Raw genomic sequence first — 27986 nt, 5'->3', positions numbered from 1 at the left:
ATACATGTTGAGTTGTCTCATCCCTTGCTTCTATATTGTGGTATACGAAGATAATTGTGAAGTAATTGAGTAAACGTAACCCTCCGAGCGAGCAAGCCACGTGATTAGGATCGCGCAGCTGTCAGCTTGAACTCGGGAGATGGTGGGTTCGAATCCCGCCATTGGCAGCCCTGAGGATGGCTTTCCGTGGTTTCCCATTTACTTGCCAGGCAAATGCTGGGGCTGTACCTTAATTAAGGCCACGGGTGCTACTTGTCTAATCCTAACACTTTTCCATTCTTGCGTTGCCGAAAAACTTCGTTATGTTAGTGCGACATTAAACCGCTAGGGGACGGGGGAAGGAAGGAAGAAAGTGATCGAATTACTTGTAACGGACACTATTAAAGTAACTTTTACCTGTAATCGCCTTTTTACAAAATGTAATTTTTTCTCGTAGTTAATTTTTTGTCGGGCTGATTGGCTCAAACGGTTGAGGCGCTAGCTTTCTGACCCCAACTTGGCAGGTTCGATCCTCGCTCAGTTCGGTGGTATTTGAAGGTGCTCAAATACGACAGCCTCGTGTCGGTAGATTTACTGGCACGTTAAAGAACTCCTGCGGGACTAAATTTCAGCATCTCGGCGTAGTTAGTGGGACATAAAGCCAATAACATTATTATTATTATTATTATTATTATTATTATTATTATTATTTCCCATGCACATAACTGTCATACTCGTCGTTTACGGGTTAAATTTTGTACCAATAGCAGGAAACATATCTTCACAGTATCTACAGTAGGGTGGTTCTGCATCAAAAGCCAAGATACTTCTTCGCCTTTGAATTGTTGTCAATGCTAACATAATTTCAATAATATCAGGAAGGGGATAACATTCGAGGAATGGCTCTGACGCCCTAAGGAATTAAAGGCGACAGTCTTAGAGAAGAGTATGCCTACAGTTAGTGGATTACGAACAACGACCGTATTGATATTTACTGGAGATGAGTGGTAGCGGGGAAGACACGTACACTTCATTTACTGGCACCTCCGTCGGAAAAAAACAACTGAATGTCAAGCAGCGCGGAGAAATTGTTTCTATGAAAACAGTGACCAGGTATCCAAGTGAGTAAAGCTGCATCCCACGTGGTCAATGCGTCCAGTCGCTTGCTCGTCAACATCTGTACACATTGCGTTAACTACGCGCCGTGCTTCGTTCCTTGTTAGTTTCGGTCCTTCTCGAGCTAAGCACTGGTATTCACCACTCTAACTTTATTTTAATTAGATCTCGATTTTTAAAAATCCGATGGTAATTAATTTTTAGTTAAAAGGTCTCAAGGTATTAGCCTACATTCCGATCCTTTCTATTCCGTGTCGGAAGCCCTGAAGATGGTTTTCCGTGGTTTCCCATTTTCACACCAGGCAAATGCCGGGGATGTACCTTAATTAAGGCCACGGCCGCTTCCTTCCACTTCCTAGACCTTTCCTATCCCATCGTCGCCATAAGACGGCAGCAACTCCTAATATTTTGTTAAACTCAAAATAAATAATATAATTTGTGATATCGTTTCGTATTTAATTTATGGCTAGATGTTGTAGACGTTCCCGTCGTTGACTTAGCATGTCGGTGCGACGTAAAGCAAATAGCAAAAAATATCCCATGTCCTCTTTCTCAAATTATTTCAAAATGATGGGAGTATTACTTACGTATTCCTGGTCCACGAATGCTTTTAGTTTAACGTTTCTTCTCTTGGAATTTAATGCGTGTTCTGGATTTTTCAAATATAAGTTCTACGGCAGCAACTCCTAATATTTTGTTAAACTCAAAATAAATAATATAATTTGTGATATCGTTTCGTATTTAATTATTGGCTAGACGTTGAAGGCGTTTCCGTCGTTGACTTAGCATGTGGATGTTTATATTTTTGTGGATCCTTTATTAAGCATTTTGCACAGAACACAAATCACACTACAACAAAATACTTACACGTATTTACTTACCATAGGGTACTTCTCAAGAGTTAGCTTGTGATATCTTCCAAGTGCTTAGTAATATTTCCATCTGATGATCACAGAAAGCTTCTCGACATTAAATCCACTGCAAGTATTCAAATGTCTGTCAGGTATATGTCCAATTTTTCGGAGATTTCGGCACCAAATACAATGCAGTGATATTGCAAACGGGGATATTAGCGCATTTGGTTTTCTTTGTGTTCAGACCTATATCTCTGTCCTTTCCTTTCACAAGAATCACAAAAATCACTATAAAAACCAAGTTCAGTATTAGGATAATATTAAAAATGTACCGATATATACAGTATATAAAACCATTCAAACGTTGTTCGGATGATCTCCATAACAATTCTCCAATGACTCTTGGATTTAAACAGTCACAAGACCGCCACGTCTTTCCTAGCTTCTTCCCACTTATCTAGGGTCAAACACTCGTGCGGCTTAAACCTAGTTTTACGGTCGCATGCCGTTCCTGACGCCAATCCTATGTGGAGAAGTGTATTCACTGCTGTACGTGTCTATGGTGATAATTTGTCGTTGTTGTTTTTTAAAATTTGCTTTACGTCTTACGGCGACGATGGGATGGGAAATGGCTAGGAGTGGGAAGGAAGCAGCCATGGCCTTAATTAAGGTACAGCTCCAGTATTTGGTGATGTGAAAACCATCTTCAGGGCTGCAGAGTGTGGGGGTCGAACCCACTATCTCCCGAATGCAAGCTGTCGGCTACGAGGCCGAAACCGCGGAGCCACTCACTCAGTGGCAAGGTGTGTGATATGCTATGCGTAAACGAATATATCACATGACCGCCACTGATGCCCCTTATTTTTCACTTTATCGGAGAAAGTTGTAGCAAAAAGGTTTAATAATAATGTTATTATTCTTTACGTCCCACTAACTACTTTTACGGTTTTCAGAGACGCCAAGGTGCCGAAATTTAATCCCGCAGGAGTTATTTTACGTGCCAGTAAATCTACCGACACGAGGCTGACGTATTTGAGCACCTTCAAATACTACCGGACTGAGCCAGGATCGAACCTGGCACGTTAGGGCCAAAAGGTCAGCGCCTCAACCGTCTGAGCCACTCAGCCCGGCAGCAAAAAAAATTGTAAATAAGACAGTAAACAAATTTAGACACGAGCATTCCTGTAAAATTAACCGTAAGAGAGATGAATCGAGTTTTATGTTTCAGTCCCCTTCCTGATATAACCCTTATTTTTCATGTATCGGATAAAGGTATAGGACAAAAATGTGTAAATAACATTTCGAATACATTTTGTCACAAGCAATTTTCCTGTAAAACTATCGCAAGACGGATACGTCGTGTTTTATGTTTAGGCCCCCTCTGAAACATCCTTCTGCCGAATTAAGAACTAATGATATTGGTTTTAAGTCCCACTAACTACATTTTTTATGGTTTTCGGAGACTACTCCTACCGAATTATTTTGAATAGCATAGTACATAGCTAGGGAGTCTCCGTGACTCAGACGGCAGCGCGTCGGCCTCTCACCGCTGGATACCGTGGTTCAAATCCCGGTCGCTCCATGTGAGATTTGTGCTGGACAAAGCGGAGGCGGGACAGGTTTTTCTCCGGGTACTTCGGTTTTCCCTGTCATCTTTCATTCCAGCAACACACTCCATAATCATTTCATAGCATTTATCAGTCATCAATAAATCACCTTGGGAGTGGCGACCCCATTGTAACAACAGCCTATATACATGTTTCATTCATTACATCCCTGACCCGGTCAAAGACTGGAAAACAGGTTGTAGGTTTTCATTTTCAGTACATAGCTGAGATCCTACTCGCCATTATTCCAAACTTAAATACAAAGTTAGATGAAAATCCATCAATTCGTTTTCCCGGATGCTGTGACATAACTATTATTTGTCCTGCCTGGCACAAAAACTAGAATGTTCATGAAGTACGAAGAGAAGGACGATTTTATAAACAGGCAATAGTGTAAATATCGTAAAATATGTTTTCTGAATTAAGTTCTAGTACCCTAGAACACACCTCTGTAGTTCGGAGTTTGGCCGCTTGGCTGTCATCCTCCTACTTTCAAAATTAGACCTATAACGATAGATGTAATATTGTTTATTTAATTAAGGATCTTAGGACGATGTAGGTCATCGTCCCCGTGCACGTTCGAGTGCCGAAATGCGTCTGATAAGCGGTGTTATTGCAGTGGCAGTACAAGTATTTATCGTAACTGTAAATTTATGAGGGCAAGGGTTTGGGTAGATATCCCAGCAATTGAAATGAGATACTGACACAGGATTTTTTCAGGAGACTGTGGAATACTCTAGGAGAAAATGCATAGTACAGCGTCAGCATTAATTGTATCCTTATTTTTAATAAGAACAATATAAGAAATAGTTTGCCCACAGGCATATCAGCAACGGCTTGCTTTTATCAGAAAATGCATTAAACAAAAGTATTCAACTTTTGCTACAACTATCGTTTGTCTACTTTTTCAAGAAAATTATCCGTTATGAAAATGTGCAAAAACACTTGGGAGGCTCCTTCTACATAAGAATACTGCAATAATTAGAAGCCTAATTTTCTTTGCAGGAAGTCTTCTACTCAACTACCACCTTACATGCCAATCGTTCCCGAGTTCACGCCATATTTTCCCAAACAGACAAAAATGAAACCGAAACTGGAATTGAAAAATATATAGTTTATCCAAAATATGAACAAGGTATAAGCCGAAAATTCCGAATATAAAGAAACACCATATACACGTATAGTTATGAATTCAGTATACTAATTGCTGAAGGTTAAAGCGATCTTTCGCAATTAGGACGAGATGTAGCGTCGGTGACAATATTTTGGTGTTCATTTTATAACTTTTCGAGGTTATAAAAAGTAACACATCACTTCTGCTGTATTAAAAATCTTCTCCTTACAACTTGCTTTACGTGCACCGACACGGCTAGGTCTCACGGCGAGGAAGGGATAGGAATGTACTACGAATAGGAAGGAAGAGACCGTGGCCTTAATTACAGCACAGCACAGTGAAAATGGGAAACTACGAAAAACTATCTTCAAAGCTGGCAACAGTAAGGTTGGAACCCATCTACCGAATGCAAACTCACAGCTACGTGACCCACACAAACATGGCCAACTTGCTCAGTAATTTTCGTTGAACCTAGTGCGAAAAGGAAGACGTCGAAAACCCTCATCATTATTCACTCAATTCCGGGGACTGTCTCTTTTAACCACTGAGAGGGATAAAATACGACAGAATCCACCTCAATATTTCACTGCAAAATTACCATATATAGTATGCGTATCTATGTAAATGTGTATCTATGTTATATAACACCGGGCGAGTTGGCCGTGCGCGTAGAGGCGCGCGGCTGTGAGCTTGCATCCGGGAGATAGTAGGTTCGAATCCCACTATCGGCAGCCCTGAAGATGGTTTTCCGTGGTTTCCCATTTTCACACCAGGCAAATGCTGGGGCTGCACCTTAATTAAGGCCACGGCCCCTTCCTTCCAACTCCTAGGCCTTTCCTATCCCATCGTCGCCATAAGACCTATCTGTGTCGGTGCGACGTAAAGCCCCTAGCAAAAAAAAATGTTATGTAACTGTGCCAGCAAATAGAATTTGAACAAAACACAGAATATTAATTAAGAGACGAAATCTTTCAACAAATGAGCAACTCAAATGTCGGGTTAACCATAACTATTTTTCAGCAAACAGTGTAAAATGTTAATATATAATGTATTCTGACACTAAAATGTGCTTGCCAAGAGACACAGAATAAGTTATTTACATACATATGTAATACATTTCGAGTCAAAAGTTCTTAGTGAAATTTCAAGTGCTGTGACGTCCGTACGGATGGTTTCTGACGACTGTTGCTGAAAATTGTATAATAGTTGCTACAATCTAATCTTGAAGTTGTTTTTCCAATATATCGGTATATATTTCCTTCCACTTCACAAATCATTTGGGAACGTTCCTCTGGTTCCTAAGAATAGGCCCTTTATGGTGATTCTGTCGACGTTATGAACTTTGACAGAAGGGAATTACTGGCTCTTGAACATTTTTATTTTCTCTATCGACGTCCTCATGTGCCGAAACAAGAGTCTTCAAATCGAACAGAGGGATCTATTATTTCAGCTGAATTTTTATTGCGGTTAATTGCTATTATGTCTATGCGACGATTGCTATCACCATCTGCAATGCAATGAACTTCCTCATAGACTTAAAGTTTCTTGGATCTCAGGCTGTTGGCCGTAGTCTCCAATAGATTTCATGTGTTGATTATTTGTAGCTTGAAGTTTATTATAGATATTTAACTGTTGCAAGTAGGCTTCCCACGCAACTGACAGACCCTTATGTTTGTGAATTGCGTACAACATGTTATTTGGTGTATTATTCGGAAGTTGAAGAATTTCTTCTACAGCACTCTTGATGACGTTATCTGCTTTAATGAGTCATTTCTTAGGAATGTTGTCAATGGGAGCTGATTGGAAAGGAGGTATTAATGTAGACCCAATGAACTGGTTAATAACCGTTTATTCCTGTTGCGGTTTTAAGAAACGGGTTGTTTTTCAGTTTCATCACAGTCCGGTCTTCACCGAATATCAGGGGCTTATTGAATGAGGCTCCCAGGATTTGATTTCTTCATCATAGCCTACACTGACAATATTTCCTCAGTTGGTAGACAACGAGTTAAATATTAATTTCTGCTCAAGACAGTATTCGTGATATGATGACTACTCACCTTCGCTTCCTCCAACTCCATGTAACTGGGATCATGTTCCAGCTTCAGCGGTGGAAGTGATATTTCCGATCTCCATCCCTGGTCTACGTCCGACCTGCATATATCCCAACGAGTGTTATCCGGCATTGCAACTGAGCCTCGCATTTTGGACAAGCTAAGTTTTCGCTTTCAGAACTATCTCGAAACCTCGGTCACATGATCTAATTATGTCAGTCACCCCTTCTTTCTTCTAAATCCTACGATGACGTAGATTGTTATGATTGGTTCCCTTATGATTCATGCTCCATATTGAGTTACCCAGCCACGGTATATAATGTTTTCATACTTGGTACCCCGTTCTCAAACTTACGGTGTTATGGAATACAGGATCATTCAGATAAAGGAACTTTCTTTTCTTAGTTCCTGCCATCCTGCCTAGCCACTATGAACTCTAAACGAACTTAACTAATTACAAAAAGTTTTCATTCCGCACCCTGAAGGGGTATGGCGGGCCTCTTAGAGTGTAACGCCCTCTCTCAGGCCAGGGAAATTTGCAGCGGTGAAATTGATGTATTGGGAAGGTGAAACGGTTGGCGGCCGTGGCCTGTACTAAGAACTGTCCCGGCATTCGCCTTAGTGCAGGAGAATGGACTACAGAAAACCATCCTCAGGACAACCGACGGCGGGGACCAGCCCCTCTCCGTCTCCCGAATACAGAGGTGAAGAGCCATGTTAGAGCCGTGGCCACCGCTCCTCTGCTCGGTTGGTCGGTCGGAATGCAGAGCTATCGGACCACGGACCAGCCGTGGCCTCTTTTAGCGGAAGCCTTCCCTGGATCTGCCGACCAACGAACGAACTTCTCTATCTTTGTCTATTTTCTTCATCTGGGTTTCAAATGCCATTGGAATAATTCTACTCTGAAACAATTCTGCAGTGAAACTCCCTTTTAATGGGCTTGGGGACAGCTCAGTGAACGGAATAAATTACTAACCAGGAAATCGTGTATAGAACGGTATAGAAAAAAATGTGTAAATAACATTCCGAACACATTTTGTCATAAGCAATTTTCCTGTAAAACCTATCGCAAGACGGATACATCGTGTTTTATGTTTTAGGGGCCCCTCTGAAGCATCCTTCTGCCGATTTAAGTACTAATGTTATTGGTTTTAAGTCCCACTAACTTGTGTTATTTTCATAAGATTTTCACTTCCTTTTGTGACAAAAATATGTAAGTGATCTTGTCCCTGATCGACTATGCCTTGACGTTCTCTTTCCTGTTTCTTTTATCTTTTATCTTTCAAATATGGGATTCTTTGACATTGTGTCCAAGATATAACAATTAGGACAACAATAACAATTACGGACACGTTGATTAATTTGCTGTTCAACGGCTTGCAAACTAGTGAACTGTCGGGAGTGTTTGCTCCATTCTTCATCATCATCATCATCATCATCTTCTTCTTCTTCTTTTCCTACCACTTTTTCCCCCCACACTGGTGAGGTCGCGGGTGCGAACTGCGTCGCACATGTGGATTTGGAACTGTTTTACGGCCGGATGCCCTTCCTCGGACACATGCACACAGCCCCGAGCCAGAAGAATTAATCGGAAGCGATTAAAATACTTGACCCAGCCGGGAATCGAACCCGGGACCCTCTGAACTGAAGCCCATGGCGCTAACCATTCAGCCAACGAGTCGGACGAGTGTTTGCTCCATTCTCATATTATATTTTTTTCTCCAATAAATGCGTTCGTTATGCTAGGTTAAACTCGTTTTCCTTCAATATCTGTTTTCTAGAGTTAACATTTTGAGCTTTTTTCCTCTTTTCTGCTTGGACCTTCAGTTCAAACCAACTTCGCAAAACTCACCGTCTCAATTTCTAATTTCTCTCCTCCCATCGGATGGGAGCCCTCTCGAAACACATTTATTCCTATCTTTAGTAATGTTGTTTACTACCTACAATAGAAAGAAAAAAGTCCTTTGATATAATTACTCTTGGAATGTATTACCTTCCCTTATTATGAGTATGTATTAAACTTTAGAATGTTGCGGTACGATGATATTACTACGAGTTTGTTGTGGCAAGCCGTAATATTTTCTGAATTAATATGCATTTCCCTTCTTCTTTTTCTTCTTCTTCTTCTTCTTCTTGCGGTTTGTCTTAAGAAGTTAAATTAAGTGAACTTTGTTTCCTTCCTGAGTTTTACAGAATAGTATACTCCCTTGGCCCAGTTCCAGATCGCCAGAAACTGAGGAGAGAGTAATCACTTTATTGGCAATTAGGCATGTACCTGTTACATCTAAAACAAACATTTAACAAACCATCAAACATAATTTGAAAGGAATACACTACGGAGTACATATCAACAAACAGAAATACTACCAGCTAGAAAATATACAATATGTGAAAACATGAACAAAACTGAACAAATATTAAAACAGAAAACATACTAAAATTATAATTATTGTCGACCTTACTCATTACTGACTTCGACTCTATACTGTTACATACTTGTTAGTCATAATTTTGTGTTTTGAACATACGTGGTTACGATACCTCGTTTCTATTACCCCATACAGAGATGATACTTAAAAACGAATAATTTTCCGTAAAATTTATTCCACTCAAATATGTCACATTTTTAACTGTTAATTTTAATGTACATGCAAACCTGATTTTTGTAGCATTCCGTGTTGTTAGTCATCAATGGTCTTAACACTTTGGAAGAGAATGTCAAATCTCATCTTTTTTTCTTTTTCTCATTTTTTTTTGCTATTTGCTTTACGTCGCACCGATACAGATAGGTCTTATGGCGACGATGGGATAGGAAAGGCCTAGGAGTGGGAAGGAAGCGGCCGTGGCCTTAATTAAGGTACAGCTCCAGCATTTGCCTGGTGTGAAAATGGGAAACCACGGAAAACCATCTTCAGGGCTGCCGACAGTGGGATTCGAACCCACTATCTCCCGGATGCAAGCTTACAGCTGCGCGACCCTAACCGCACGGTGCAATCTCCTATTAATAAAGTTTGTTTGACATATACACTATCGTGGACCCTTCTTGTTATGGAATTTATCTGTCAGGTTAGGTATTTTGTGAATTAAATTTAGATTCCGCCGGTCATGGATTTCGCCTTGGTAACGTTAATCCTGTTGTATGGTTATATGTCATATCTGTTAATCTTCGTTGTTACCGAAATATTATACATACGTTATCTGAAAGGATTTGAAAACATACCAAAAGACAGGTATGTTCTTATTATTTTTACTCATCCCTTATTATTTTCATTCATCCTGTGTATCTTGTCTTATTAACATATCTCCTTTGCTGCGCAGAACCACCTCCCCTTCTGGTGTGAATTTATATAAGCTCGCCTTTATATTTTATCGTAACCATCATCATTATCATCATCATTATCGATGTACGTGAATTGAACCCCGTATCTTTCTGCATTTCCTTTTCATGTACTCTGCTGAATTTGTGTGTATCGATTTCGAGTTCATACAAGGCCGATAATCATACTCTGTGTTCTTACCACGGATGTATGCGAACAAAGTTTCATTAATTCTATTTGTATCTGTTAAGCTCAAGTGTGTTTCACAAGCGTACAGCCAAGGATTAACTACCCTAAGCTGACAGACATTATTCTATATAATCGGCTCCAACATGTTCTATCCTCTGCATGACAGCAGATACATAAAAATTTCACCAGTGCAATGCTTATGTGGAAATGTCACATCGCCACGAGAAAAATAATATAAATATCGAAGCTGGTTTGAGGCGTTCGGCTTTTGAGCCTATGCTGTGCAATAAAGGGTTGAGACTGTGACTATAGACGTAATAACACTATGAACATATTGATTATACTAAATTGCACGGAATTTCTGCCGCAGGTAAATCACACGGGATAGAAATGAAACTGGTCCGTCGCCGAAAACCTTCGATGTGTTAGCGGGACGTTAAACTGCTATAAATGAATACCCTTAAGATATACATACAATTAAAGTTGTTAATTAACGCAATATCCGATGAGAAAAATAGAAGAGCTTCAGAAAATGTAGAGAGAAATAGCCTACCTTCCTCGGCTGACAGGTCCGAAAACTTGATCCCTCCGCTGAAAGGAAGAAGTCACACATTAGTAAACAGTAATGGCAACAAATTCGCATAGAATAAAATTAGGTAATAATCGCAATGAGAGAACCTGCAAATGAGAATATAATTGCTATAGACTTAGGAGATTATTTGTATACATTTGAAATAAGACAATCAGAGTAGATAAAATTCGGCATATTCTCATCATAAAGTAAATTCCGAGTCCTCGTCCAAGGCGGTGCAGCTCTTTTCACGCACATCTCCAAATAAGGTGGTCTGCGGGTACATTTTTAACCACCTACCTAGTTCACCCACTAATCTTCCATTTGTGGCAGCATGGATGATCGAACCCGGGTCTCCGAGGACAGTAGTCAATAGCGCTAACCGTCACACAACGAAGGTGGACCAATTCTCATTATGTACGAGGCAATTTTTTTAGATTTTTTCTAAAACTTCGTATCATTTACTTACATCACACCGACACAGATCGGTCTTATGGTGACGATGGGAGAGGAAAGGGCAAGGAATGGGAAGGAAGCGACCATGCCCTTAATTAAAGTACAGACCTAGCATCTGAGTGAAAATGGGAAACCACGGAAAACTAATCGTCAGTGATGCCGACAGGGTTCGAACCCACCATCTACAAACCAAAGAATATAAATTATCAGAAAGAATCTTATGTATACATAGTATACATTAATAATTTAAAGAGAGAATAGTGTATTATGCGCGTTGATTCTATAAACACCAAGACAGAGGAAATACCCGATGAGAAAAATAGAAGAGCTTCAGAAAATGTAAAGAGAAATAGCCTACCTTCCTCGGCTGACAGGTCCGAAAACTTGATCCCTCCGCTGAAAGGAAGAAGTCACACATTCTATTAGAAGCTGCAGCAAGGGTGGCAGGAAAACGTTACGTATAGGGACACCCGTGACCTTGAACGCTTTCAACTGCACGGAATCATGGTCAGAATATAGATCGTTCATCACAAAAGATGGTCTGTAACTTTTCTGTGCAGAACTCAACAGTTGCCTCCTAGCACCATTAGACGGTGGCATGTGTCACCACTGCAGTATGAGTGCGTCTCTTGGAGTGTTCGGTTGCGGATTACAGTGTAAACTGTGTACACTGGCACCGTGAAGAATATTAATCCCATGAATGTTGTCAAAATATTAGAGAAAAAGTTGCGACGCACTGAATATGGAAACGCAATCGGAGTCGAAGATATGGAGTTCGCGAATATGTCGCATAGCATAATCGTGCAGAAAATATAATGGGGATGACACAGAAATGCATGACGTTACGCTGAATAGATACGATGATTTTGAAGGATAGGAAGAGTCTGCAATTGAAAGTGGCTGTTCAATCAGTACAAGACTTTCATCTCCAGAGTACCTTCGTCGGACGGTCTTGCCTTACAAGGGTTACAACAGGCTAGCGATAGCCCACGAAATTATGATCGTCAGAGCAACAGGAAACGTCAAATCAAAGTGAGTCGAACTGTCTCTACCCAAACAGTCGATGCACAGTGTATTAAAAGGTATTGGTGAAATATTTATGACAGCATACTGGAGAACATTTATGAAGACTATTACAACTGAAACTTAAAAACTTTTCAGTCTGTCAAACACAAAGTTCAATACAAATATAACACTAGAAACATATCTGTAAAAACACACACTATTAAACAAAGAATGACACGTTTCGTTCTAGAAGAACATTCTCAGATTCGATGAAATTACTTAAGTCATGTGTATATATGTACAATATTGTCTACGTTGTGTATACTCGTCAATGTACGACTGCACCGGCAGTTAGGCGATAATGTGAACAAGATGCGCACGCGGAGACATGTGGCAGCAATAGATTGGTGCATCAAAATCACTGTTTCCAGCATTTCCTGTGATGGGCAGTTCTCCTGTTCTTTAACAAGGGTCAATTCCGCGTCAGTCTTATAAATATTTTCCGGGCCAGTTTACCCTGTAGAACAAAGAGTAAGAAAATGATCTGTGAAAAGAAGAGAGGAAGTAATGAAGAAGAGGAAGTATGAGGTGGTGATTTGAGGTCACAAGAAGATGAATTATTCATGTATTCCAACACAGGCATGTTTAAAAGCCGAGTTACTACACATGCTTCGGACGTCCACTGGTAGGATATTCCAAGGTCGGACTGCGGTAACGGTGAATAATTTCGCGTAGATTGCCGTTCTGTCTACAGGAAGCGACATACATATGGTGTTCAAGGATCGGCTATTTTTGTTATGGTACGTGGAGAGGAATTTGATGCAATCACAGAGACAGGCTGGCTGAGAAGTTTAAAGAGAATAATATCCCAAAAAACAAAGGGTATGAAGTGCAGCCAACTGAGCCACGTGTACGACGGTGTGACATGGTCCGCGTAACGAATCCCACAAATCTCACACAAGCATTCTGAGCATACTGTAATTTCCTTCCACAATCTACTGCTAGGCTGTTGTAAACTATATCCAAACCAAACCAAACTCAACCCCATGGCGCAACAGCCCTAAGAGTCCATGGCCTACGAAGCGACCGCAGCTCGACCCGAAGGCCTGCAGATTACGAGGTGTCGTGTGTTCGGCACGACGAATCCTCTTGGCAGTTTCTCTTGGTTTTCTAGGCCGGGGTCCCCATCTCACCGTCAGATGGCAACTCGATTGTAACCACGTAGGCTAAGTGGACCTCGAACCAGCCCACAGATCCAGGTAAAAATCCTCGAACTGGCCGGGCATCGAACCCAGGGCGCCTGGGTAAGAGGCAGATATGCCACCCTTACATGGCGGGACCGATGTTTTAAACTAAATCGCAATAATCAAATGGGGTAAAGCAACTAATTCAACAAGAATTGTCTTTAGTTTAAAAGGGAAAGTGAATTTAAATTTACTGAATATAGCGTTCCATATATTTTTCTACAAAGGTACAGTGTGGGCTGACCAGCACATATGTCCGTCAAATATTCTACAAGATTCCTTACGTTTTGGCTACACTGTATGAGAGTGCTATTTATGTATAACGGTTGTAACGTTGTTCGATTGAGTTTGCTAATCAGTAATCACTGCCTGAGATTTTGATGTGTTTAATTTCAATTCGTAATTTTTGGCCCATATGTATGGTCATCAAGTCTTCATTCAGGGGAAGAGTTTCTGAATGTAAGTTTTCGGTTTACTACATATTTGTGTAGGTCATCTGCGTATAAGTGGTATTTATAGTGTTTTAATCTGAAAGCTATGACCTTTTTTTTACTACTGACTTTACGTCGCACTGACACAGATAGGTCTTACGGCGACGATGGGATAGGAAAGGACTAGGATTGTAAAGGAAAAGGCCGTGGCCTAATTTAAGGTACAGCCCCAGTATTTGCCTACCCTGAAAATGTGAAACCATGGAAAACCATTTTCAGGGCTGCCGGCGGTGGGGTTCGAACCCACTGTCTCCCGAAAGGAGGAAACTATGCCATTTATATGCAAAGAGAAAAATAGGGGGCCCAGTGCAGAGCCTTGAAAAGTACAGATTTGTGACACTGTTGATTAAAAATAAAACTATACACTCACGGCAATTAATTTTGTGTAATTATCCTCATATTATATTGATACGTTTCCTTGCGTTACCCAAGTTCTCCTCTTAGGACTTGAATACATGATTTAATTTTAAATTTGTTTTACGTTGCACAGACACGGATAGGTCTTGCGGCGACAATAGGACAGAAAAGGGCTAGGAGTGGGACGGAAGCGGCCGTGGCGTTAACTAAGGTACAGTCGCAGCAATTGCCTTATGTGACAACTGGAAACCACGAAAAACCATCTTCGGAGCTGCCAACTGTAAGGTTCGAACCCACTACGTCCCGAATGCAAGCTCACAGATGCACGACCCATACAGCAAGGCCGACTCGCTCGGCGAATATATTATTCCCATGTCACTTGAGGTAGAATGCACCGTTTTGCAAGTGAATGACTCAGACCACTAATATCATCATGAACGATCTATATTCTAAGCATGTTTTCGTGCAGTTTAGAGCGTTAGATGTTAAGGTTGCCTGTTCCTTGCTAGTACGTTCTATCGTTTCGAAAAAAATAAGTATAAATTTCACAATAATAATAATAATAATAATAATAATAATAATAATAAACTAAATTATCTCCAGAAATGTCCGGTTCCGTGGCTAAATGGATAGTGTGCTGGCCTTTGGTCACAGGGGTCCCGGGTTCGATTCCCGGCAGGGCCGGGAATTTTAACCAACATTGGTTAATTTCGCTAGCACAGGGGCTGGGTGTATGTGTCGTCTTCATCATCATTTCATTCTCATCACGACGCGCAGGTCGCCTACGGACGTCAAATCAAAAACCTGCACCTGGTGAGCCGAACATGTCCTCGGTCACTCCGGCACTTAAAGCCATACGCAATTTCATGTTTCATTTCTTCAGAAATACAATTTCCTTATAGTTGGGATATACAGGCTGGGATATAGTACCATATCTGAAGTACTTATTTTATTATTGTTTGCAAGAAGCAGCTATACCAAATGAATGGAGAGTATATATAAAGGAAAGGGTGATAGACATACAGCTGAAAATTACAGGCCAGTCAGTTTGACATGCATTGCATGTAAGCTTTAAGAAAGCATTCTTTCTGATTATATTAGACATGTTTGCGAAATTAATAACTGGTTCGATAGAAGGCAGTTTGGGTTTAGGAAAGTTATTCCACTGAAGCTCAACTTGTAGGATTCCAGCGCAAGATATAGCAGATATCCTGCATTCAGGAGGTCAAATGGACTGTATCGCGATTGACCTATCAAAGGCATTTGATAGGGTAGATCATGGGAGACTACTGGCAAAAATGAGTGCAATTGGACTTGACAAAAGAGTGACTGAATTGGTGGCTCTGTTTCTAGAAAACAGAACTCACAGAATTAGAGTAGAGAGGGGAATTCCTCAAGGCAGTATTATTGGACCTTTGTGTTTTCTTATATATATCAATGATATGTGTAAATAAGTGGAATAAAAGAAAAGGCTTTTTGCAGATGATGTTATTCTGTACAGAGCAATAAATAAGTTAAAGATTGTGAGCAACTGCAAAATGACCTCGATAATGTAGTGAGATGGACAGCAGGCAATGGTATGATGATAAACGGGGTTAAAAGTCAGGTTGTGAGATTCATAAATAGGAAAAGTCCTCTCAGATTTAATTACTGCGTTGATGGGGTGAAAGCTCCTTTTGGGGATCATTGAGGTACCTAGGCGTTAAATATAAGGAATGATCTTCATTGGGGTATTGACATAAATATGCTTGTAAATAAAGGGTACAGATCTCTGCACATGGTTATGAGGGCATTTAGGGGTTGTAGTAAGGATGTAAAAGGAGAGGGCATGTAAGTCTCTTGGTAAAACCCCAACTAGAGTATGGGTCCAGTGAATGAGACCCCTCACCAGGATTACTTGATTCAAGAAATGGGAAAAATCCAAAGAAAAGCAGCTAGATTTGTTCTGGGTGATTTCCGACAAACGAGTAGCGTTACAAAAATGTTGCAAAGTTTGGGCTGGGAAGACTTGAGAGAAAGAAGACGAGCTGCTCGACTAAGTGGTATGTTCCGAGCTGTCAGTGGAGAGATGGCGTGGAATGACATCAGTAGACGAATAATTTGAGTGGTGTCTTTAAAATTAGGAAAGATCACAATATGAATATAAAGCTGGACTTCAAGAGGACAAATTGGGGCAAATATTCGTTTATAGGAAGGGGAGTTAGGGATTGGAATAACTTACCAAGGGAGATGTTCAACAGACAGGGAATCTGCCCTAAATACAGATCAGCAGTGATTGATTGCGTACAGTAAATGATGATAGAGTGCATACCAAGACGAAACCGCTTAGAAATGTGTTTTCGTGTGGTTAGGGGCACGCGGCTGTGAGCTTACATCCGGGAGATAGTGGGGCCAAACCCCACTGTCGGCAGCCCTGAAGATGGTTTTCCGTGGTTTCCCATTTACACACCAGGCAAATGCCGAGGCTGTACCTTAATTAAGGCCACGGCCGCTTAATTCCACTTCCTAGGCCTTTCCTATCCCATCGTCGCGATAAGACCTATCTGTGTCGATGAGACGTAGAGCAAATAGCAAAAAAAGAAATAATAATAATAATAATAATAATAATTCTAAAGTCCCTCGCAAAAATGCGTATGGTCTTCAGTTTTTAAAAAAAGACGAAATTTTAGATAAAATGTGTGGCCTTATTAACTGTATGACCTGCAAGGGGAAAAAAAGTTAAGCAAGTGTTGCAAAAAGCTATCCTCGTGACTATCTCCTCCTTGAAATATCTGATCTCAGAAGTTCAGAATCTAGGAATGAAGTACATTTTAACCCACCGACTGAACCAAGATTCACTCGAGAAGTTTTCCCAGATCCGTTCTCGAGGAGGATTATACGACCACCCTACATCGCTGAACGCTCTTTATCGTCTTCGGATGATTATTCTCGGAAATAATGTCTGTAATATAGAGAAAAAAAAGAACACGCGAACAGAAACCTCTGATGAATATCACTCATCACTAACGTTGAGGAAGTGCGGAATAACGTGTCGTGATTTAGAATATTTTCCCGCAAAAAGCCATTTTGTAAAAGGCAAATATGATTCTGTTCCAAAACTTACCGGTGAAACTGACATTGAAATGGAGGTCGAAGGTTTGAATTACATTGCAGGTTGGATGGCTAAAAAAGTACGAAAGCACTCATCCACACTTAGGTTCCCAAACAGACATAGGAGGAACATACGACAGTACGTATTGCTTGGGGTCCTGGGTTGGAAGTCTGTCATACGGTGGTCTTACAGAGCCGACAGCTGAGTGGTCACAAACTGTACGAGATATGGAGAAATGTTTCTGTTTTTATCACGGACTTACAATCCGAAGAGCGTTGGGAATAATACAGAACCTAGTTTCCTTATTACCGAGCTCGATAGCTGCAGTCGCTTAAGTGCGGCCAGTATCCAGTGCTCGGGAGGTAGTAGGTTCGAACCCCACTGTCGGCAGCCCTGAAAATGGTTTTCCGTGGTTTCCCATTTTTACACCAGGCAAATGCTGGGGCTGTACCTTAATTAAGGCCAGGGTCGCTTCCCTCCCATTCCTAGCCCTCTCCCGTCGCATCGTCGCCATAAGACCTATCTGTGTCGGTGCGACGTAAAGCAACTAGCGAAAAAAAAAAAAGTTTCTTTATTCTGAGCTTATCGATTTGTTTTCAAGCCACAGTTTAAGCAGTTTCCTCGGGAAGTGTAGACAGTCACCGACAGATTTTTGACCAATCCTTTTTCTAATGTTTATATCCATGTACCGTAAAAAAGTTGAAAACTAGAAAAGCGGCCGGAATTGATCAGATTTCTGGGGATATACTAAAGACAATGGGTTGGGATATAGTACCATATCTGAAGTACTTATTTGATTATTGTTTGACCGAAGGAGCTATACCAGATGAATGGAGAGTTGCTATAGTAGCTCCTGTGTATAAAGGAAAGGGTGATAGACATAAAGCTGAAAATTACAGGCCAGTGTTTGACATGCATTGTATGTAAGCTTTGGGAAGGCATTCTTTCTGATTATATTAGACATGTTTGTGAAATTAATAACTGGTTCGATAGAAGGCAATTCGGTTTTAGGAAAGGTTATTCCACTGAAGCTCAACTTGTAGGATTCCAGCAAGATATAGCAGATATCTTGGATTCTGGAGGTCAAATGGACTGTATCGCGATTGACATGTCTAAAGCATTTGATAGGGTGGATCATGGGAGACTACTGGCAAAAATGAGTGCAATTGGACTAGACAAAAGAGTGACTGAATGGGTTGCTATATTTCTAGAAAATAGATCTCAAAGAGTTAGAGTAGGTGACGCTTTGTCTGACCCTGTAATAGTTGAGAGGGGAGTTCCTCAGGGCAGTGTTATCGGACCTTTATGTTTTCTTATATATATAAATGATATGAGTAAGGGAGTGGAATCGGAGGTAAGGCTTTTTGCGGATGATGTTATTCTCTATAGAGTGATAAATAAGTTACAAGATTGTCAGCAACTGCAACGTGACCTCGAAAATATTGTGAGATGGACAGCAGGCAATGGTATGTTGATAAACGGGGCTAAAAGTCAGGTTGTGAGTTTCACAAATAGGAAAAGTCCTCTCAGTTTTAATTACTGCGTTGATGGGGTGAAAGTTCCTTTTGGGGATCATTGTAAGTATCTAGGTGTTAATATAAGGAAAGATCTTCACTGGGGTAATCACATAAATGGGATTGTAAATAAAGGGTACCGATCTCTGCACATGGTTATGAGGGTGTTTAGGGGTTGTAGTAAGGATGTAAAGGAGAGTGCATATAAGTCTCTGGTAAGACCCCAACTAGAGTATGGTTCCAGTGTATGGGACCCTCACCAGGATTACCTGATTCAAGAACTGGAAAAAATCCAAAGAAAAGCAGCTCGATTTGTTCTGGGTGATTTCCGACAAAAGAGTAGCGTTACAAAAATGTTGCAATGTTTGGGTTGGGAAGAATTGAGAGAAAGAAGAAGAGCTGCTCGACTAAGTGGTATGTTCCGAGCTGTCAGCGGAGAGATGGCGTGGAATGACATTAGTAGACGAATAGGTTTGAATGGCGTCTATAAAAGTAGGAAAGATCACAATATGAAGATAAAGTTGGAATTCAAGAGGACAAACTGGGGCAAATATTCATTTATAGGAAGGGGAGTTAGGGATTGGAATAACTTACCAAGGGAGATGTTCAATAAATTTCCAATTTCTTTGAAATCATTTCGGATAAGGCTAGAAAAGCAACAGATAGGGAATCTGTCACCTGGGCGACTGCCCTAAATGCAGATCAGTATTGATTGATTGATTGATTGATTGAAGTGGCCGCGCGGTTTAGGTCACATAGCTATCTACTTGCATTCGGGATATAGTGGGATCCAACCCCACTGTCGGCAGTCCTGAAGATGGTTTTCCGTGGTTTCCCCATTTTCACACCAGGCAAATGCTGGGGCTATACCTTAATTAAGGCTACGGTCGCTTCTCTCCCGCTCCTAGCCCTTTCCTATTCACATTTGTGAAAATGAGGACATATGCTGGTATAAATTTTTTAAACAAACGTGAGAAAAAAGTGGAAGCAAACGTGTCAACGTTATGGAGTTTTAAGTCAAGAAGATAAAGGAAATGAAGAAACTTACCAGTTAAGGTATGATTCGCTTTATCATAACAGAACTGTCTGTTCGTTCTTTTGTTCGCTTGCTTGTTTATTGGTCATATTTAATGCTCAGTTTTGTTTAACTCAATGCTTTATTGGATTTCAGTAGCGTAGTCTGGTCATTAAAATCCTGTTAGCAATAACCAGTTTTGTGACACGATTAACTCTTGTATTGTACATTATTGTGTTCGTTATCTACTATTTACAAGGTCAGTTTGAGCAGATATAGGGTACACGCGAGCTAATAATTGTTTGGTTAAAACATTTCGCAATCACCAAATTCCTTTGGAAAGCGCTCTCGCGATCTGAGAGCAGGTATCTGTATGACGTCACGCTCGAATAGCCAATGAACGCAAGCCAGGCGTTGTGGGTAACCTGTTATGTACTAACCTTGATATTAATGTAGCACAATATTTTGTTTTTCCAAAATAATATAAGCAAAAACCTTATTTGAGGATTTTATTTTGATAAAAAATGTGTCAGTCTACAAGCGATATAATAAGTTTTATAATGCAATCAGAGTAATACAAAACCCGCACAACACTCCTACAACAAAAACTGTCAAGCACAATATCATAGTACAGCATTGTTAATATTTTACATTCTAGTCAATAAGAAACTTTTTATTAACACGTTTTCCCATATTCGTAATAGCGTATGAACTTCACAACTAAATGATTCCAAATTTAATAGTAAAATCAACATAAGGAGAAAAATGAGGTTCACCTTCTCCAACGACATCACGAGTTATTTAGAAATCAGCTTATCATGAAAAATCTTCAATATCATCAGCTCTGGTAGAACAACTAACTCGAAACAGTCTTTAGAGTTCAAGTGGAACATGGACTTCAGAGCATGTAAATTTTCTGAGCATATCTGGGTTTTTTAAGCCACAGTTTAAGTAGATTTTTTGGGAAATGTAGACTGTCACCGACAGATTTTCGACCAGTCCTTTTTCCAAGGTTTATTTCCGTGTATCGTGCAAGTGGCCGTGCGGTTCAGGTCACGTAGCTATCTACTTGCATTAGGGATATAGTAGGTTCGAAGCCCAACTGTCAGCAGTTCTGAAGATTGTTTTTCGTGGTGTCCCATTTTCACACCCAGCAAATGCTGGGGCTATACCGTAATTAAGGCTACGGTCGCTTCTCTCCTACTACTAGCCCTTTCCTATCGTCGCCATAAGACCTATCTGTGTTGGAGCGACTTAAAGGAAATTGTAAATTATTTCCGTGTAGGTTTCCTGCCTTAGATCACTTTTCACAAAAACTGACAAGAGGCTCTGGTTCGTTGTGTTGGATTTCCTTGAACAGTAACCAGCTTACCTTTTCACCTTCAATAATTTTCTTCCCATTGGTGATCGCGCCTTCTATTGCCGTTGTGCCTACAAAATCTTACTTTACCACTTGGAAGACTTGTAAAGGATTTCTCTTTTTTGCAAGACTTCATTATTTTAATGTAATCTTCTGGCACATAGAGACGCTGCTGGAACTTTAATGCAGACTCAATATCACCAACATTCGAGTCATTTTTCTGGAAACGGTGCCCAGGAACTATGAACTGTTGTGCGATAGTCATTCTGACCCCCACATGAATCTGACCAGAGAAACAAATGTGTTGTGTCTGGTGATACAAGAGCCAGTATGTGCTTTCTTAAACACGATCCAATCTCTTGGACTCACCTTCTAGCGTATCCTTCCACCCAGACGTAACAAAACTCTTCGTCCTTATAATCATGAATACCGCAGTTATACAACCAAACTTGGCGTTTATACAACACTATATTTGTTGGTATTCTTGAGAATAGCAATGTATTTTCCAAGTCGAACGAAATGCATTCAATTTCCCTCGACGTGTTATTTTTAGCCTGCATGAAATTCTGCTTCATGAGATTCCTTGCAATATTTACTTCTTTCAAATCACTTTTGCCAACGGCCGTAGCCGTGCTGAAACACCGGATACCGTGAGATCTCCGAAGTTAAGAAACATTGGGCGTGGTTAAGATTTGGATGGGTTGCCACGCGCTGTTGGTGGGGAGTAAGTGAAAGGAGGAGCGGACAGGAACTGGCCACCCTACCGTACGTAAACTCCGGCTCAGGTACACCTCTGCGGAGGTTCGGACCTGCCTTCGGGCAGAACACACCCTTACCTACCTTAGATCACTTTCATGTTCTTGTTTTGCTACTGAAGAATCCAATACCGATGAATACTCTTCCACATGGTAAGGGCATAACATATATTGCAAGTTTCTCTCTTTAGGTGTAACACTTTAGGTTGAACTTGTTTAAAAATATTTTTATATAACGCTATAGCTTGTAAACGTAAAAAGAAGGCTTATCAAAAATTGCTCCAAACAAGGACTGATGCAGACAGGGTACTGCAATTAGATGAAAGAAATGGAGCGAAACAAATAGTTGTTGAATCTTAAAAGAAGTGGTGGGAAGATTTTGGTAATAACCTGGAAAGGCTAGGTCAAACAACTGGGAAACATTTCTGCACAATAATAAAGAATCTTAGGAAGGGAGGGAAAAAGGAAATGAACAGTGTTTTGGGTAATTCAGGTGAAATCATAATAGATCCCAGGGAATCACTGGACATGTGGAGGGAATATTTCGAAAATCTTCTCAACGTAAAAGGAAATCTTCCTGGTGGTGTCACGAATCAATGGGGAGTAGAAAAATCATGCTGGTGAAGTTGCGCTTGGGGAAGTGGAAAGGATGGTAAATAAACTCCATTGTCATAAAGCAGCAGGAATAGACGAAATTAGACCTCAAATGGTGAAGTACACCCTGTGAGAAGGCAGGGATGAAATGGCTTCATAGAGTAGTAAGATTAGCATGGAGTGTTGGTAAGGTACCTTCAGATTGGACAAAAGCGGTAATTGCACCTATCTATAAGCAAGGGAACAGGAAGGATTGCAACAACTATCGAGGTATCTCATTGATTATTATATCAGGCAAGGTATTCACCGGCATCTTGGTAGGGAGGGTGAGATCAGTAGTTGAGATGAAGTTGGATGAAAACCAGTGTGGTTTCAGACCAGGATCAGATTTTCAGTATGCGCCAGGTAACTGTAAAATACTACGACAGGAATAGACAGTTGTGTTCATGTTTCGTAGATCTAGAGAAAGCACATGACTGGGTACCGAGGGAAAAGATGTTCGCCATACTAGGGGACTATGGGATTGAGGGTAGATTATTAAAGTCAATCAAAGGCATTTATGTTGACAATTGGGTTGCAGTGAGAATTGACAGTAGAATGAGTTCCTGGTTCAAGACATTTACAGGATTTAGACAAGGCTGTAATCTTTCGCCTTTGTTGTTCGTAGTTTACAGATCATCTGCTGAAAGGTATGAAGTGGCAGAGAGGGCAGTTACGTGGAAATGTAGTAAGTAGTCTCGCCTATGCTGACGACTTGTTCTTAACGGCAAATTGTGTCGAAAGCTGCAGTCTAATATCTTGGAACTTGAAAATAGGTGCACTGAGTATGGTATGAAAATTTTCCTTTCGAAGTCTAAGTTGTTGTCAGTAGGTAATAAATTCAACAGAACTGAATGTCAGATTGGTGACACAAAGCTGGAATACGAATTTCAAGTATTTAGGTTGTGTGTTCGCCCAGGATGGTAATATAGTAAGTGAGGGTGAATCAAGGTGCAGTAAAGCTAATGCAGAGAGCTCGCAGTTGCGATCAACAGTATTCTGTAAGAAGGAAGTCAACTCCCGGACTACACTATCTTTACATCGGTCTGTTTTCAGACCAACTTTGCTTTACGGGAGCGAAAGTTGGGTGGACTCAGGATATCTTATTCATAAGTTAAAAGCAACAGACATGAAAGTAGCGAGAATGATTGCTGGTAGAAACAGGTGGGAAAAATGGCAGGAGGGTACTCAGAATGAGGAGATAAAGGCTAAGTTAGGAATGAACTTGATGGATGAAGCTGTACGCATTGAGCGGCTTTGGTGGTGGGGTCATGTGAGTCGAATGGAGGGGGATAGGTTACCTAAGAAAATAATGGACTCTGTTATGGAGGGTAAGAGAAGTATAGGGAGACCCAGACGGCGAAGTTTAGACTCAGTTTCTAACGATTGAAAGATATGAGGTATAGGCTATAAGTAAATAAGGCCACAGCACTAGTTGCAAGCAGAGGCTTGCAGACTAAACGCTGAAAGGCATAAGGGTCTATAATGATGTATGTATGCTAAAGAAACAGGGTTCGGATAGTTTTCACAGTTAAGACCATAGGTACATCACACAGAGTAGTGTCTGGCCTTAAATATTCAGTCCTTGTTTGTAAACAGAAAAAATGTGATTTGTACTTCGGAAATTTCGAAATGTGTTCACACACTTCACGGACTTCAATTTCTGGTGATTCATTATGTCCTCCAGCACTCCCTCTACCATCCACAACGAGTTCACAACGCTTCACTTTTTTATGCTTTGTCAACAACACAACTCGACACATGTTTGTAAACATACTGCTTTACACACTCTCCTATTGCACGGTAAATATTCCCTGGACGCATTCCGCTTCACAGATCCTACTGCTCTCTTCTGCTTAATACTGATCTTGTTAATAATTCCTGCTGTTAATTTGGCATCTAGCTTCTTAAGAGCCAGCTTTATGAAAATTCGCAAATATCACTCCATCCTCCACTGTAATTCGTGGCATTTGAGCCGGCAATTACATTCGTAATACGAAAATTCCTTACTGTATGCGACTCTTTATCCGGAGGACCCGGGTTCGACTCCCGGCCAGGTCAGGGATTTTTACCTGGATCTGAGGGCTGGTTTGAGGTCCACGCAGCCTGCGTGATTACAATTTAGGAGCTATCTGACGGCGAGATGGCAGCCCTGGTCTAGAAAGCCCAGAATAACGGTCGAGGGGATTCGTCGTGGTGACCAACCGACACCTCATAATCTGCAGGCCTCCGAGTTGCGCAGCAGTCGCTTGGTAGGCCATGGCCCTTAGGGGCTCTTGCGCCATCCGGTTTGGTTTGGTTTACGTGAATATCCCTCTAGTATTGATGCAGTCTTGATTGGTATTCACCTTCTTTTTCTTAATTTCTCACGTTTGATCTTCAAATTTTCGCTTTCTTCCTGTTCTTGGTCGGCCATCTAAAATAACACCGCCAGTGGCCAATTCCATCTCCACATCTGATGTCCCAGCGTCTCCTTTGGGGGCGAGATTATTGCAGGTGCCCGTTTCCAGCATTTTGTCACCATTCCGGCAAAAAATATTTGCTGATGTGCTACGAAATACCAGCGCATCATTTATAATAGAAATGTTGTCTAACAGAATACTATCATCGGAACACTATTTTTTACACACGTGCATTTTCGCTATAGTGGCTTATTTTCTTAACATTCACCAGTTTTTTCTATTAATTCATGCAACTCAGGGCCGGACACTTCGATTTCAACAGATTCCTGAGCTGTTCTGTTGGAACTATTACCGGAACTCAAATTTGACATAAAATCATCATATGCAACGGGTTCAGGCGAACAACTAATATACTGTTCTCCTACTGGAAGTGAAATATCGCAAGATAGAAGGTTCAGGTTCACTGAATGTGAAAACTGTATTACATTCACAGATTTTTGTTCGATCATACTGATCATGTAAAACAGAAGCACCTCCGCCACGGTCAATAGGTATAACATTGTTTTGAGAATGTTGTGCGGGATTAGTGCCTTCTTGATTGCGATATTTAGCATGTTCTTTGCCAAAAGGCAGATATTGTAGAGATGCCTAAAATAGATATTGAAAGCGTTAAAATGTCCGATTATAAACCTTGCCACTCCATCTGTTTCAATAAGTTGAAATATGAACAAATCTATCTTACCGTTCCATAACAGTAGTATAATTGGATGGTTCTGCCGCCACCACCACCACCACCACCACAGGCTCCCAGAGGCCTCCTCCACCTCCACCACAGCCAGAGGCCTCCCAGAGGTCTCCTCCACCACCCGCGGGAAATTTGAATTTGTAAACAAAGCCACGTGCTTTTTGACAGCTGTCATCGACAACAACGCATCGTGAACCTCACTGCTGCCATCTTGACGGACCTAAACCTCAGTGGTACCAACTTAACTAGCGCGAGATTTGAATTTGTAAACAAATCCACGTGTTTTTTGACAGCCACGTGCTTATTGACAGACAACAACGTATCGCAAACCTCAGTGCAGCTATCTTGACGGGCCTAAAACTTAATGCTACCAACTTAACCTCACTAGCGCGAGATTTGCATTTGTAAACAAATCCACGTGCTTTTGACAGCTGTCATCCGCCATCTTTAAACTACAGAGCACCGTGCTGCCCTCTTTATCGCAGTAGCTGCAAATTCGTCATCTGTCATCGGCAGTGCTGCCATATTGACGGGTCTAAACCTTAGTGCTACCAACTTAACCTCGCTAGCGCGAGATTTGAATCGGTAAACAAATCCACGTGCTTTTCTGACAGCTGTCATCCGCCATCTTTAATCTATAGAACACAGTGCTGCCCTCTTTAGCTCGATACCTGTGGTGGCAGGCAATTCTACGTGACAACAGCCATCTTGAGCACCGTGCTGCCCCCTATGTGGTGGCGGCAATTTGAAAAATTCTGCATGCTCTTGTTTGGAAACAAACCCACGCGCTTTTTTGACAGCCATCATCCGCCATCTTTAAGCAACAGAGTACAGTGCTGCCCTCATGCGGGGCAATTTCGTTAGCTGTCATCCGCCATCTTAATGAACAGAGCACCGTGCTGCCCTCATGCGGGCAATTTTGTTAGCTGTCATCCGCCATCTTTAATGAACAGAGCACCGTGCTGCCATCTTTGTGTTGGCATCTTTATTCTTTGACATGTGGTGGCGGCAAATTCCACATCCGCCATCTGAGAGCACCGTGACATACTCTTCGTTGTGGCGGACAATTTAAAAGAACATGTCAAGGAATACCTTTGTTCTGAAAGAAAAAATAATAAGACTACAGTTCTGAACGGCTTGCGTAAGATAGCGACTGTTATAACCTCCTTTTCCCTGCTCTGTCAAGGCATAGCTTTATCGAATACTTGAAGATATTACAAAATAAGTGATTAAGAATATAATCGAACACTCTACTCGATACAACATATGATCAGAACATTGAATGATGTGTTTGGGGTGCACCTTCGTTCTAAGAGAATCGGACCCGAGACTGCCGGGTGAGAGGCAAGCACACTAAACCAAACCGTAGGAGCCGGCAATTCTCTTTCTATATAATAATTTCGTGTGGCTATTTCTAGCCAAGTGCAGTATAAAAATAAATCCTAGTCTTGTTGCATCAGGAAGGGTAACTGGCTAAATCCTGGTCTTTCGGCGTCAGGAAGGGCAACCGCCGTAAAACAGATTCTTGCGATTTAAAATCTCATGTTAGGAAGGGGCACTGTAAAACATATTTTTAATCCCGGCCCTGTTACGTTAGGAACCACATCTACCTGTGAAAAGGAGCTCCAAACATTTACAGTGTTAAGCTTTAGTAGCAGGCTATGTGCTCACACCGGGTTACATTTTTTTTGTTCCACCGCATAGAACACTGTCTTTGAAGTTGCACCTGTGTAGTCAGTTAGAGCGAGGTGAGGAATGCATGCGTTGACTGAAATTGTACACTCGTCTTCCGGCTGTACTAACCTTCAGCGAGGACACTGCGTGCTGATAAGCTACTTGTAACTCACGGAACATTTTCTTAGCCGTGTAGCAGTTAGCTGGTGTAAGTTCCTAACATAAAATATTATGATTGTACAGAGAGGTTAAAACACAGTGCCAGCACATAGCCTACTCCTATCGAAAGAGCCTGCACGGCGCCGGCATATAGGCTACTCTTGTTGAAGGAGTCTGTACAAGGTTTAACACCCCCATCAACAGCCCTTACTTAATGCTGGCTTTTTGCACACCCTCCGGTTATTCGAAACTACCTAAGAATGTAATATACTACAGTAGGGAGAGGG

General features: G+C 41.1%; 1 protein-coding gene across 1 annotated transcript in view; it reads right to left on the bottom strand.

Moving 5' to 3' along the window:
• Nucleotides 1-27986, bottom strand: part of LOC136863268 (TRPL translocation defect protein 14) — a 476558-nt gene that overhangs the window by 266837 nt on the left and 181735 nt on the right. Inside the window, exon 4 of the mRNA XM_067139653.2 lies at nt 11613-11650. Within this exon, the coding sequence (XP_066995754.1) occupies nt 11613-11650 (38 nt within the window). The remainder of the gene's footprint in view (nt 1-11612; nt 11651-27986) is intronic.

This window comes from Anabrus simplex, chromosome 2 (genome assembly GCF_040414725.1).
Source record: "Anabrus simplex isolate iqAnaSimp1 chromosome 2, ASM4041472v1, whole genome shotgun sequence".
In the NCBI taxonomy this organism is placed as follows: Eukaryota; Metazoa; Arthropoda; class Insecta; order Orthoptera; family Tettigoniidae; genus Anabrus; species Anabrus simplex.
This window is presented reverse-complemented; position numbering and strand designations above follow the sequence as displayed.